The sequence below is a fragment of the Belonocnema kinseyi genome, chromosome 1 (assembly GCF_010883055.1).
Source record: "Belonocnema kinseyi isolate 2016_QV_RU_SX_M_011 chromosome 1, B_treatae_v1, whole genome shotgun sequence".
In the NCBI taxonomy this organism is placed as follows: Eukaryota; Metazoa; Arthropoda; class Insecta; order Hymenoptera; family Cynipidae; genus Belonocnema; species Belonocnema kinseyi.
In genome coordinates, this window is record NC_046657.1 from 12,608,511 (window position 1) to 12,621,654 (window position 13,144).

Here is a 13,144-nt window from a genome sequence, read left to right on the forward strand (position 1 = left end):
AAAAAAGTTCGAACGTTCAAAAAATGTTGAGGTTCAGAAAAAAGATGAAATAATTTTCAGTGACGTTCCTACCAAAATGCAGTACCTAAACGTACTTTATTGCACTCTAATACATTTCCCAAAGTTTCAGCTCGATATTTTTTATTACAAAAAAAGTTCTTAGGTTCAAAAAAACATTCAGTGAACTGAAAAACTGTCGTCGATAATATAGGCATTTAGCTGTGTCACATGCCCTTAAGAACTCTAAACGCTTGACCATAAAAAATACGAAAAACATTTTTTTTTAAATTAAAATTTGTTACATTTCAAAATATGACTATTTTTCTCAATTTTATAAACATATTTTCAATATTATTAAAATTTTTTTGTATTAATCATGCCTTTAATTACCTTCACATTCAGTTTTCTTCGACTAAGAATTTCTGACGAGTCTTGTTGTTTCAACTGTTCTTGGATAACAATTTTTTTCGTTTTGAAACTTGTGTTGGTCACGTTGAGCCCTTTGGGCAAAAGCTTCGCTTTTTTACTAGTCTTCAATTTAACTTTCGCCTTTTCTGATTTTAGCTGTTTTACGTGCTTACTAGTCCTGCCCATTTTTTCTAAAAACATATATTAATTCCTAGAGATTAAGTAAAAACAGAATATTTCTGAACTCAAATTTTTGTAACAATTCTAGGTTTTTGGTTCTTCTAGGTTAATTTTGGATTTTTTTTGTTTTTGTCGAAAACTGATATTTTTAATTTAAAAATATATTTTTTCAAGACGATCCACAATCCTTAACAATTTTTCGTTGTTATTTTAGTGTTTTTCGACTAAATAGCAAAGAATATTTACAAAATAATAAATTATATATTAATTCTGATGTTAGAGAACACAAATTATCAAAAATATTGTCCTTATTTCTTTATATTATTTAAGATAATATATTACTATGTATTACTAAAATTTTGCGATCTTAATTTAATATTTTAATTTAAAAACTGCGTGCGACAAAAAAATGTGTAGTTTATTAAAGTACCTATTGATAATTTATTTATTCAGGATAAATATTTTAAAAGATGAGTCAAATCTATCCAAAAATAATGAAGAAACGAAACCGAAGGAAATAATAACGAAAAAAGGGAAATTTATGTGTGAATTTATATCCAGTCGTCAAAAATATATCCAATAATCACTTAATATTCACCACAGCACTTTTGAACACCAATTATTATTAATCAACACAAAAATAACACGAGAAAAATGTTCAAAACATGTGGAATATTTTTAGGCTATGTCCACGTTGCTGTCACGAACATAACCTCTTTTAATCATCTTGTGCAATTTTCTTGTTTGCTATTAAAATAATCATGAATTAACTAAAAAAAGGCAGAAAACCAAAGAATAATAATATTCAAAAGTTAGCTTTACTACTTTTCTAATATTTTAATTCAAAATCTTTAATTTTTAAAAATTGCCAATCCCGTAATGCAAATTTCTAGAGCCCTGGAGAAAAAAAAATTTTTTCATCTTGTTATTTGCCAAAGAAAATTACAATTTAGGTATCTGATTATAAAAAATTCGCAAATCTAAAAATAAAATTTAATTAAAAAAATTTATAGCAATAACAAAGGGAAGAAAGCTTTATAGTTTAATTTAACTAGAATTTATACACCGCAGTACGGTACTGGAATTTCAGTTTATAAAATGTCAGCTGACTTTATAGAAGTGACATTTCAAAAAATCAGTGTATTAGAACATCGAAGAATAATCTAGAATTCGTGTAAAAATGATGTGATGAGATTTATTCCACGTAGCGTGATTTTCCACTGATATAATTTTATTGCTTGCGAAGAATTTTGCAATCGCTAATAGGGTTTATATAACGAAATTCTGGATAATAGAAATTTTAAGGTTAGGGTAGTCAATAAAAATATAGTTTTGTGTTGTGTCTGTTGTGTTTTCAATTATCATAATTATCATAAATGAATTATGTCTCTTTGTGAATTATACGTCTTCTATGACTTTGCAAATCAATTTTTATCGAAAAAAGTCAGTAAAACCTTCTCAAAATTGGAAAATTAGAAAAGGAAAAAGGTGAGTCATTTCGTTCTTTGAATAGTCTGATTCGAAGAATATTTTATGCGATTTTATAACAATGATTTTTGTAGAGTTAATAATCTTAAGATTGTTGAGATTACATAATTCTTTTCGAGAATTTGTTTTCATAATGTTTTTAAGGTTAGGATTTTTTTCCCATCTTAACAAAACTTGTTGATACAATTCTAATTTGTCAGAAGGTTAAAAATTTCGAAAAGTTACATTTTAAGTTCCAATTAGGAATTTTGAACAAAAACATCGATTTTGTGACCAAATAATTAAACTTTCAACAAAATAGTTTAATTTTTTAACCAATTAGTTTCATTATAAACCTACAAAGATGAAATTTCTACCAAATTTTCAGGTTAAAAAAATACTTTTTAACAAACAAAAAAACTACCGAAACGGACGATTTTCAAACAAACACATCAGTTTTATACCAAAAAGTACGAATTTTCATCAAAATATGTACACTTTCATACAAATAGTTTAAAAAGCTACTCTATTGTTTAATTTTTGAGCTGAGAATATAAATTTTCAACAAAAGATTTGAATTTTCAACAAAATAGTTAAATTTTTAGGCACAAAATAATAAATTGTGACCAAATAAAACACGAATTTTCAATCTAAAAATATTATTTTTCAATAAAAATGTAGTAGTTAATATCTCAATAAAAAATATTTTATTTAAATTAAAAAATGGATGGTTTTAACCAACAAAGATGAATTTTCAACCAAGCAGTTGCATCTTTGATAAAAAAAATACGAATTTTCAACAAAATACATTAATTTACAACCAAATAATTCATAGTTTAAGCCGAAAATACAAAGTTCCTACAAAATGTTTTAATTGCTACCCCAAAAATGTAAATTTTGAACAAAAAAGTTCATTTTCAACCAAAACCGAATTATTTTTAAGTATTTAGTTGTATTTTTACAAAAAAAAAAGATTAAATTTTTACAGAAAGAGATTTTCAATAGATATTTTATTTAAAAAATATGTAAAATATATGTCTATAAAGCGGGTAAATGTTTCTACCAAACTTTTGAATTTCAAACCAAATTGTGGAATTTTCAATTCAAAAAGACTATTTTTCTCTAAATCTATTGAATTTTCAACAAAATAGTTCAATTTTCAGTTCAAAAATTACTTGTGGACAAAAAAAAACTTTTAACTAAAATGATGAATATTCAACAACCAAAAATGAACTTTTAAGCAAATGCTTCATCTTTCAACCGAGGAGTTGAATTTGTAACTGGAAAAGATGAATTTTCAACAAAATATGTAATAGTTGACATTTCAGTAAAAAAAAAAGATTTCAATTAAAAATAAAAAAAACATACGGACTTAACGACCAAAAACGAATTTTTAACTAAATACTAAAATCCTCAACTGAAACACAGTAATTTTTAGCCAAACAGTTTCATTTTTAGCAAAAAAAGAAGATTTTCTATTAGAAAAAGACAAATTTTCAACAAAATACATCAATTTTCAACCAACTAGTTAATTTTGTTACCAAATGGTTTAATTTTTGAGCCGAAAATACATTTTTTTCTGTACAAAGACATTTAACTTTTGATTAAAAAGTATGAGTTTTCAATAAAAAAGTTCATTTTCAACCAAAACATTCATTTTTTAACCATATAGTTGCAATTTTGTCCGAAAATGATGAAAACTGCACAGAAAGAATGACATTTTAAAACCAAACAGTTGAATGCTTAACAAATTAATTTAGTTTTCAATAAAAAATTTAACAATAAATAATTTATTTTTCAATAAATTAATTTTCAACCAAATAATACAATTTTTTATAAAAATATAAATTCTTAATGAAGAATGTAATCGTAAACTTTTCAATCGAAAAGAATGAACTTCCAACGAAAAAAACTTGGTTTTTATAATTGAGTTATATTAATTGAGTTCACATTTAAGTGGAAAAATTAGAAAAAGGGGAAAGCCTTTGAAGTCTGTGATTAACAAATAGAAATTTTTTATCATTTACTGACTAAATAATAAAATTTTAAATAAACATAGAAGTTTCTTTTTAATGACTGATAAATTGTATGACTCTATTGCAACACTATTTTGTAAAATTTATGACGCTATTCACGCCATTTTTGTAATCTAAAGTAGGTCCTAGGCCTGATTCTATGTAGAAAATATTTTATACAAGAGAAATATAATCAGTATGAAATGAGTACACTTCTTTTTTGATGATTAAGTTTTCTTAATTTTGAATATGTCAGAGATAAAAAAATTTCCCTTTAAAGGATTAAATTATAATTATTATGATCTATTTCACTTTTCAAGCAGTACTCCAGTTAGCAGGTGCTTGTCCTCTTTGTTTCCCGTAAAAAAATTTTTTTGTTTCCGCTGAAAAATATAAAATTCTGAATAGTTGAAATTCAGACAGTATGTGATATTAAAAAAAAAGTTAAGAATTAATACTTGCCTTATTTTTGCGTATCGCCTTAGCATTCAGCCAGCATAATCCCTTCTTTTTTCAACAGCAGAGGATTAGAATTATTTAAAAGACATAAAAATAGCCTTTAATTATACCTCAAATGTGATATGGACAGATTTACAATTTGTGAATAATTTATATTAACCCCTTAATTATGGTATGGTCAGATTTACAATTTGTGCACAATTTATATTAAGGGTGGTTTTTCAGTATTAGGGGTGGCTTTTGGAAAATAATTTTTTGTTGTTTTTGGAGAGCATTAAATGAGCCTTTAATTATGTGATAGGATAAAACTCGATTCAACGTTTATTTTACATGGGGTTCCGTCAGCTTAACATTAAGCTAGTGTAACTCCCGATTTTTTTTTAAATAGTGGAGCATTAAATCTGGAAATAGGGCAATAAATGAGCATTAAATGAGCCCTTAATTATGTGATATGCCAGAACTCGATTTAACATTTATTTCACATGGGGTTCCGCCAGCTTAACGTTAAGCTAGCATAACACCTGGTTTTTTTTAAATAATGCAGCATTAAATTTAGCAATAGGGCATTAAATTAGCATTAAATAAGCCCTTAATTATGAGATAGGTTCCAACTCCATTCGAAGATGTGGTTACGTCAGCTTAACATAATTAGAATTTCTAAACCTTTTAAATATCTTTTTAAATTATTCGACTTTTTCCTCATTTTTGCATTCTGAAAAATTAAAAAAATTGGCTTAAAATTATTTAGATTCTTCTTTAAATTTGTTTGAAATCTACTGAAATTCTTTGAAATCTTTTTAAACATTCTCTTTACATTTCTTACATTTTTTGAAATATTTTCAAATTGAAAAATAATTTCTGAATCTTTTCAAATCTTCTAAATATCTCTTTAATTTACTGATTTTTTTTTATTTCGCCAAACTGAAACATTTTGCTTTAAAATCTTTTACCCTTTTCTTCGAAATTTTAGAAAATCAGTTGAAATATTTCGAAATCTTTTTCAAATTTCTCTTAACATTCATTTTCTTTCAAATGAAAAATTATTTTTAATTTTGTCAATAATCTTAAGAAATTTTTTCTTGAATTTAATTAAATTTTTTTAAATCTTGCCAAAATAGTCTTTTTCGAAATTTTAGGAAGTCATTTAAAATGTTTTGAAATCTTATCTTTAACTTCATTTTTTTATGAATAAATATTTTCCCATTAATCTCAAGAGAATTCTTTTTTTAAGCTTGTCAAAACAATTGATTATATTATAATATTTATTCGAACTCTTCCTACAATTTTGTTTTAAATTCTGATAAATTAAATTACCTTGAAATCTTTCAAATTGCAAGAACTTGAAGTTGTAACAAAAAAGTTGGACAATTTCGAAAACACCTTATTTGTAGGCAAATCAGAATAAAAAGTAAATGAATATATATTTTGTGGATATTTCATAAAAATTTCATGATTATATGTTTCATCTGTTCTACAAAAATATTTTAAAATGTAAGAAAACATTGAAATATACACTATTCCTGCAATATCTACTTGAAAAATAGACAAATAGGCTTCATCCTATGCTCATTTTCTATTGAATTTTGAGAGTATTCAATCTTTTAAAGAGAAAAAATTTTAACTCTGACATATTTAAAATTAAGAGAACATGATTAATGATCAAAAAAGAAGTGTACTCAAACTTTTGACCTGTACTGTACATATTCTGATACAATTAGTTTATTTATTTATATTTAATCATTATTATTGTAGCTGAAGGTGGAGGGAGAAGTGAATAATCGATTATTTATTGCTGATCGTAAATTGTTAAAGGAGGATTAGCAAATAATATATTTAAAAATGGAGAATAACACGACTCTAAATTTTTGCAAAACTTTCTGCCCACCGAATATTACATTTAACGAAATTTGGGTGAACCATGGAATGTCGAAATGTTTTATGGACACTGTTAGTACCACAATATTGTCCATGTATATAATAATTTTTGGATCGTTTCAACTGTGGATGTATCGGCAATATGGAACGAACATTAATCCGAATGTATTGCCAAAAAGTAAATTATATAATTTGCAAAAATTCTGTCTCTATTTCGTTCCAATTCTGAGCGTTGCGAGAATTGTTTTGCAAGCTACTCTTTTGGATGACAGAACTGTCTATGGATATATGGTAAGTTTGTTTTATTTTTTAATATTTATGGTTTTATAGTAAATTAATATGCAGGGTGTACAACGATCTTAAAACCCTTGAAAAACTGGAATTCTCCTTTATTTTCATTTTTAACCTTGAAATCTGGAAATCTCTTTAAATTTTCTACGAGAACCTTGAATTTGATTTTTTGGATTTCTTTAAAAAGAGTTATATTATTGAAATACAAAGAGTAATTTAAATCTTGTAGTCTTTTGTGATAGAAAAATCTCGCTTAGAAAAATGTTGTCACTGTAGAATGTATTATTTATCAAAATATAATTTATCTTTTGTACATTACAGTATGAATAAAGAGAGAAAGGCACTTTTTGTGTAGACTATACTAATTATTTTATAGATTGCAATGAAAAGATTTTATTATTGTGAATAATTCGATGTGTTTTTTATTTTCTTACCTCTAATATAAAATGTAGTAAAGTATACACTTTCTTTGTGATATTCAACTCATAAATGATACAAATTGTTATTAAAAAATCAAGATGTTAATTTGGTTTCAGAATTAGAATGAACACAAAGATTTCACGAATTTTAAAGATTAAAAAAAGAGGTGCATATCGAATTTCAAAGATTTCAAAAACAATTTTGTTAAAACTTTCAAAACATTTTAATTATTTCAAAGATTTAAAAAAGGAAACAGTGCACCCGATTTTATAGAATCAAAAGTATTTTAAAGACTTTAAATGATTTCAAAAGGTTGTGAAATATTTTAGAAGATTTCACAAAGATTTCAAAGATTCAAAAGAGACGTATGCATTAGATTTAAAAGATTTTACAGAAACATTCCAAACATTTCGAACGTTTAATAAAGATTTGAAAAGGACATTTACACTCAATTTCAAAGCTTTCATGAAGATTTAAAAAATATTTTTAAAAATTTACAAGATTTGAAGGAATTTCAAAGATTTCAAAACATTTCCAAGATTATAAACGATTTTCAAATTCTTCTTCACAAATATTTCAAATATTTCATAAAAATTTCAAAGATTTTAAACGATTTTAAAATTTTTGTAAAAGATTTCATGAAGATTTCTAATATTTGAATGCTTTCAAATTAATAAATAAGATTTCAGAAAGATTTCACCAATATTTCAAAGATTTGATTTTCAAATTTTTGTAAAAGATTAAAAAAATTTCACCAAGATTTTCAATATTTTAATGATTTCAAATTAATGAAAAAGATTTCACAAATGTTTCAAAGATTTCATAAAGATTTAAAAGTATTTCAAAGATTTTAAACGATTATCAAATTAATTAAAAAGATTTCACAAATGTTTAAAGATTTCAAAGATTTTAAATGATCTTCAAATTTTTGTAAAAGATTTCACAAAGATTTCCAATATTTGAATCATTTCAAATTAATAGAAAATATTTAAGAAAGATTTCGCAAATATTCAAAAGATTTTCAATATTTCAATGATTTCAAAGGAATACAAGATTTTCAAAGATTTCAAAAAATAGCAAAGATTTTAATCGATTTACAAAATTTTTGTAAATGATTTCAAAAGATTTCACCAAGATTTCCAATATTCGAATAATTTCAAGTTAATAGAAAATATTTAGGAAGGTTTCACAATGATTTCAAAACATTCAAAGTATTTAAACGATTTTCAATTTTTTTAGAAGATTTCAATAGATTTCCACAAGATTTCCAATATTTTAATTATTTTAAATTAATAGAAAATATTTCAGAAAGATTTCACAAATATTTTAAAGATTTTAAACGGTTTTCAAAATTTCGTAAAAGATTTCAAAAATTTTACCAAAAATTTCACAAAAATTTTAAATATTTTAATTATTTTAAATTAATAGAAAATATTTCCGAAAGATTTTACAAATATTTCAAAGATTTTAAACGATGTTCAAATTTTTCTAAAAGATTAAAAAAATTTCATCAAAATTTCCAATATTTGAATTATTTCAAATTAATAGAAAATATTTCACAAATATTTCAAAACATTTCATAAAGATTTCAAAGATTTTAAACGATTTTCATACTTTTTAGAAGAATTCACCAAGATTTCCAATATTTTAATGATTTCAAATGATTAGAAATTATTTAAGAAAGATTGCACGAATAATTCAAAAATTTCACAAAGTTATCTAAAGATTTTAAAACATTTTCAAGTTTTTTAGAAGATTTCAAAAGATTTCTCCAAGATTTCCAATATTTTAGTGATTTTAAATTAATAGAAAATATTTCAGAAAGATTTTGAAAAGATTTCAAAGCATTCGTAAGAATTTTAAATGATTTAAAGAATTTCAAAGATTATCAGACTTACACCAGACTTCAAAGATTTTAAACGATTTAAAAAGGTTTTAACCAATTTTAGAAGATTTCAAATATTTAAAATAAACAAAATGAATTTAACAAAAAAAAATTCACAAATATTTTTAAAGATTTCAAAAAATTTCCCAAAGAATTCTCGAAGATGCAAAAGATTTCACAAGTATTTCAAAAATGTCTTTCTATTTCAAAACATCTCAATGATTTTAAACGATCTCAATTTTTTAAGAAGATTTGAACACTAAAAATTTGAAACGATTTCAAATTTTTTTGAAAGGTTTCACAAAAATTTGTAATATTTTCCCAGAAATTTCTCGAAGATGAAAAAGATTTCAGAATCATGTTAAAGATTTCATAAAACTTTTTTAAAGTGAAATGAATACTACAATTTCAAAGATTTGAAACAGTTTCAAAAATTTTTAGAATTATAAAAAAGATTATCAATATTTTAATGATTTCAAATGAATACAAACAATTTCACAAAGATTAAAAAAATTTCATAAATATTTCATTTTATTTCAAAACATCTCAATGATTTTAAACGATTTCAACATTTTCAGCAGATTTTAAAAGATTTCCAAGGTTTCATATAGATTTCGAACATTTCACAAAGATTGAAAAATTTTCAAAAGGTTTTTAGGGTTTTAAAGTATTTAAAAAGGATATAGAAAATAATTTTTTTAAGAGTTTAGAACATTGCAAAGATTTGACACGATTTCAAAAATTTTCAGAAGATTTCACAAAGATTTCAAATACTTTAGTGATTTCAAATGAATACAAAAGATTTCACAAATATTTAAAAGATTACATAACAATTTTGTAAAGATGTCGAAAGAATACAAACATTTCAAAGATTTCAAAAAGGGTACAGTGCACCAGATTTCAAAGATTTAAAAAATTTCAACGATTTTAAATAATTTTTAGTTTTTTAAGAAGTTTTCATAAAGATTTCAAATGTTTTAATGATTTGAAAATAATACAAAAGATTTCAGAAAGATTTCAAATATTCCAGTGATTTCAAATAAATGCAAAAGCTGTAGGACAGATTTCACAATTATTTCAAAGAATTCATAAGGATTTCAAGAGATTCCAAGAATTACATTTTTTTTAAGATTTCAAAGATTTCAAAAAAATGTCAAAGGTTTTAACCCATTAACGACCAAAGCTATCAATTATATAGCATGAGTTTGACCGCAAAATTTATGGGTATAACGAAATAATAAATGGATCAAAAGTACTGTTCCTTATGTTTTTGGTTGAGCTAAATTCGAATCCGTCGTCAAAATTCGAATATTTTGACTTCAAAACTAAATATGGCGGTTTTTGCATACAAAAATAGTGAAAAATGTTTGATTTTTTTATTTTTATCATTTTTTTTTCAGACATAAAACGTGTTAATATCTTAAAATTTCTTCAACCATCGGTTGAAATTTCAGATTTTTTGAAAAATCAAACATTTTTTCTAAAAAATCTATAAAAAAAACTCATAGTGTTCTATGGTTAATTTCAAGATATTTTTAATCCATGAAAATTTTTTTTAAACTTTCAAGTTTTTGAGAAAAACAAAGATGATGGAAAAAACCAGTTTTTGGAACATTTTTGCATTTTGTCTGCCATTTTGGAAGAAAAAAATATATATACAAATTTTTTGTTAAAGTTTAAGAATTTTGTGCACTGATGGTAAACCGATTATAAACCGATTATAAAAATAAAAAATAAAACATTTTTCACTAGTTTTGTATACAAAAACCGCCATATTTAATTTTGAAGTCAAAATATTCGAATTTAGTTCACCCAAAAACATAAGGAACAGTACTTTTGATCTATTTATTGTTTTGTTATACCCATAAATTTTGCGGTCAAACTCATGTTATAAAATTGATAGCTTTGGTCGTTAATGGGTTAAACTATTTCAAAAGGGTTTAAAGAAATTTGAGAAGATTTAAAAAGGTTTCAATGATTTCAAACCAACACAAGAGATTTTACAAACAAAGATGAAGGAAATATTTCACAAATATTTCAATGATTTTATCAAAATTTCAAAATATTTCCAAAAATTTCACAAAAGATTTCAAAACATTACCAAAATTTCAAGGATTCCAAAGTATATTCACACATTTTAGAGAATATCATATTATTTGAAAAAACTTTAGACAGATTTTCAGAAATTTATCCAATTTAAAGAGATTTTAATGGGTTTTTTAAGATTTAATTGGAATTTAAGGGATTTCAAAAGATTTTAAGAGATATATAAGATTTCAAAGATTTTATAACCTTTGTAAAGATTTCAAAAGGGTTTTAAATATTTAAAAGCATTCAAAAGCGTATCTATAGATTTCATATGATTTCGTAAGATGCTTCAAGATTTCATGAAAACTTTAGGCTTCTAATCGATTTTAAGATATTTATAAGAGTTTTGTTGATTTTTCGGGATTTAAAATGATTTTAAAAAATTTCAAAGCATTTCAAAGTATATTCACAGATTTGAGAGAACATCATACGATTTGAAATAATTGTTGGCGGATTTTAAGGATTTTATCCGAATTAAAGAGATTTTAATGGGGTTTCAAAGATTTATTAAGAATTGAAGGGATTTCAAAAGATTTCCAAAGATTTTAAGAGATTTCAGAACATTCCAAAATATATCCACTGATTTTAGAGGATTTCGTAAGATTTCATTGATTTTCAAATGAATTTCACGAAATGTCAAGGGTGTAATTCGATGTTAAGGGATTTTACTCGGATTTTGAAGATTTATAGGAATTTTATAAGATTTCGAAAGATTTGTAAAAAATTTTCAAGGTTTTTAAAGATTTCAAAGCATTCGAAAGTATATTTACAGATTATATAGGATTTCGTAAGATGTTCCATGATTTTTAAGGGGATTTCACGAAAACTTTAGGATTTTAATCGATTTTCAGAGATTGATTAGGGTTTTGATGTTTTATCGGGATTTAAAGTAATTTTAAAGAAATTTAAAGGATTTTATACAATATAAAGAGATTTTAATAGGATTTTGAAGATTTAAAAGTATTTCATAAAATTTTTGAAGACTTTAAAAAGATTTTTAAGAGATTTCAAAACATTCAAAGGTATATCCACGAATTTTAGAGGATTTCCTTAGATTGCAGTACATTTTATAAGATGTCAGGGAATTATAAGATTTCAAAAAGTTTTAAAAGATTTTAATATAGTTAATATTAATATATTTTAAGGGTTTTTATGTGGTTTTTTAAATTTTAAAGTTCTTTGAAGGGATTTTATAAGATATCACGGAATTTTATCAGTTCTAATCGCTTTTAAGGGATTTTTATGAGATTTTATAGATTTAAAGGGATTTTATGAGATTTTGCGGTATTTCAAAAATTTTAAATGGTTTTGGATTTTAGAGGATTTCGTAAAATTACAATTTATTTCAAAGAATATCAGGAGAGGTTAATTGGATTACGAAGCTTAAAAGGGATTTTAAGGGAATTTATAAGATTTCGAAAGATTTTAATAGGTTTGAAAATATTTGAAAGGATTTAAAAATATTTGAAGAGGTTTCGATGATTTTACAGTATTTAAATGTATTTTAACATTTTACAGATGTAAAGGGTTTTGAAGGGCTTTTACAAGTTTTCAAAATATTTACAAAGATTTTAAGAGATTTAAAGGGGGGTTTTGATGATTTCACGAGATTGAAAAGAATTTTGAGATATCTCAATATATATTCCAAAATATATCCACGATTTTTAGAGATTTTCGTAAGATTTCAATGAATTTCAAAGGGATTTCAAACAAGTTGAAAACATTTTAACCGATTTTGAGACATTTGTATGGGATTTTGCAGATTTCACATGATTCCGAAGGATTTTAAGAGATTTTAAAACATTCCAAAGTATATATCTATAGATATAAGAGGATTTCAATTAGTTTCGAAAGAATTTCACGGAATTTCAAAGATATTAACCAATTTCAAGGGATTTTTATGGGATTTTGAAAGGATTTTATAAGCTTTTATGGGATTTCAAAATATTTGCAAAGATTTTAAAGGATTTCGAGAGTTTTTAAGGGGTTTCGATGATTTTTAATGATTTCAAGATATTTAAAAACATTTCAAAGTATTTCCACGGATATTAGAGGA

The 13,144-nt window shown here is 24.1% G+C and overlaps 2 protein-coding genes across 4 annotated transcripts in view; one reads left to right on the forward strand and one right to left on the reverse strand.

The window, feature by feature from the left end:
- LOC117166880 (testis-expressed protein 10 homolog) overlaps positions 1-1,285 on the reverse strand; it is a 58,829-nt gene extending 57,544 nt beyond the window's left edge. Inside the window, exons 1-2 of one of the 3 annotated variants that reach the window (XM_033351312.1) lie at positions 1,187-1,285; positions 391-599 (exon numbers count right to left, since the gene is read on the reverse strand). In XM_033351312.1, the coding sequence (XP_033207203.1) occupies positions 391-594 (204 nt within the window). In that variant the 5' untranslated portion in view covers positions 595-599; positions 1,187-1,285. Of the gene's footprint in view, positions 1-390; positions 600-1,018 lie in introns of all 3 variants that reach the window. The other 2 variants (XM_033351302.1, XM_033351319.1) reach the window with 2 other exon arrangements.
- A 418-nt stretch (positions 1,286-1,703) lies between these two features.
- The window catches only part of LOC117176777 (ATP-binding cassette sub-family B member 6, mitochondrial), a 59,246-nt gene continuing 47,805 nt past the window's right edge, over positions 1,704-13,144 (forward strand). Inside the window, exons 1-2 of the mRNA XM_033367077.1 lie at positions 1,704-2,076; positions 6,282-6,695. Of these exons, the coding sequence (XP_033222968.1) occupies positions 6,369-6,695 (327 nt within the window). The 5' untranslated portion in view covers positions 1,704-2,076; positions 6,282-6,368. The remainder of the gene's footprint in view (positions 2,077-6,281; positions 6,696-13,144) is intronic.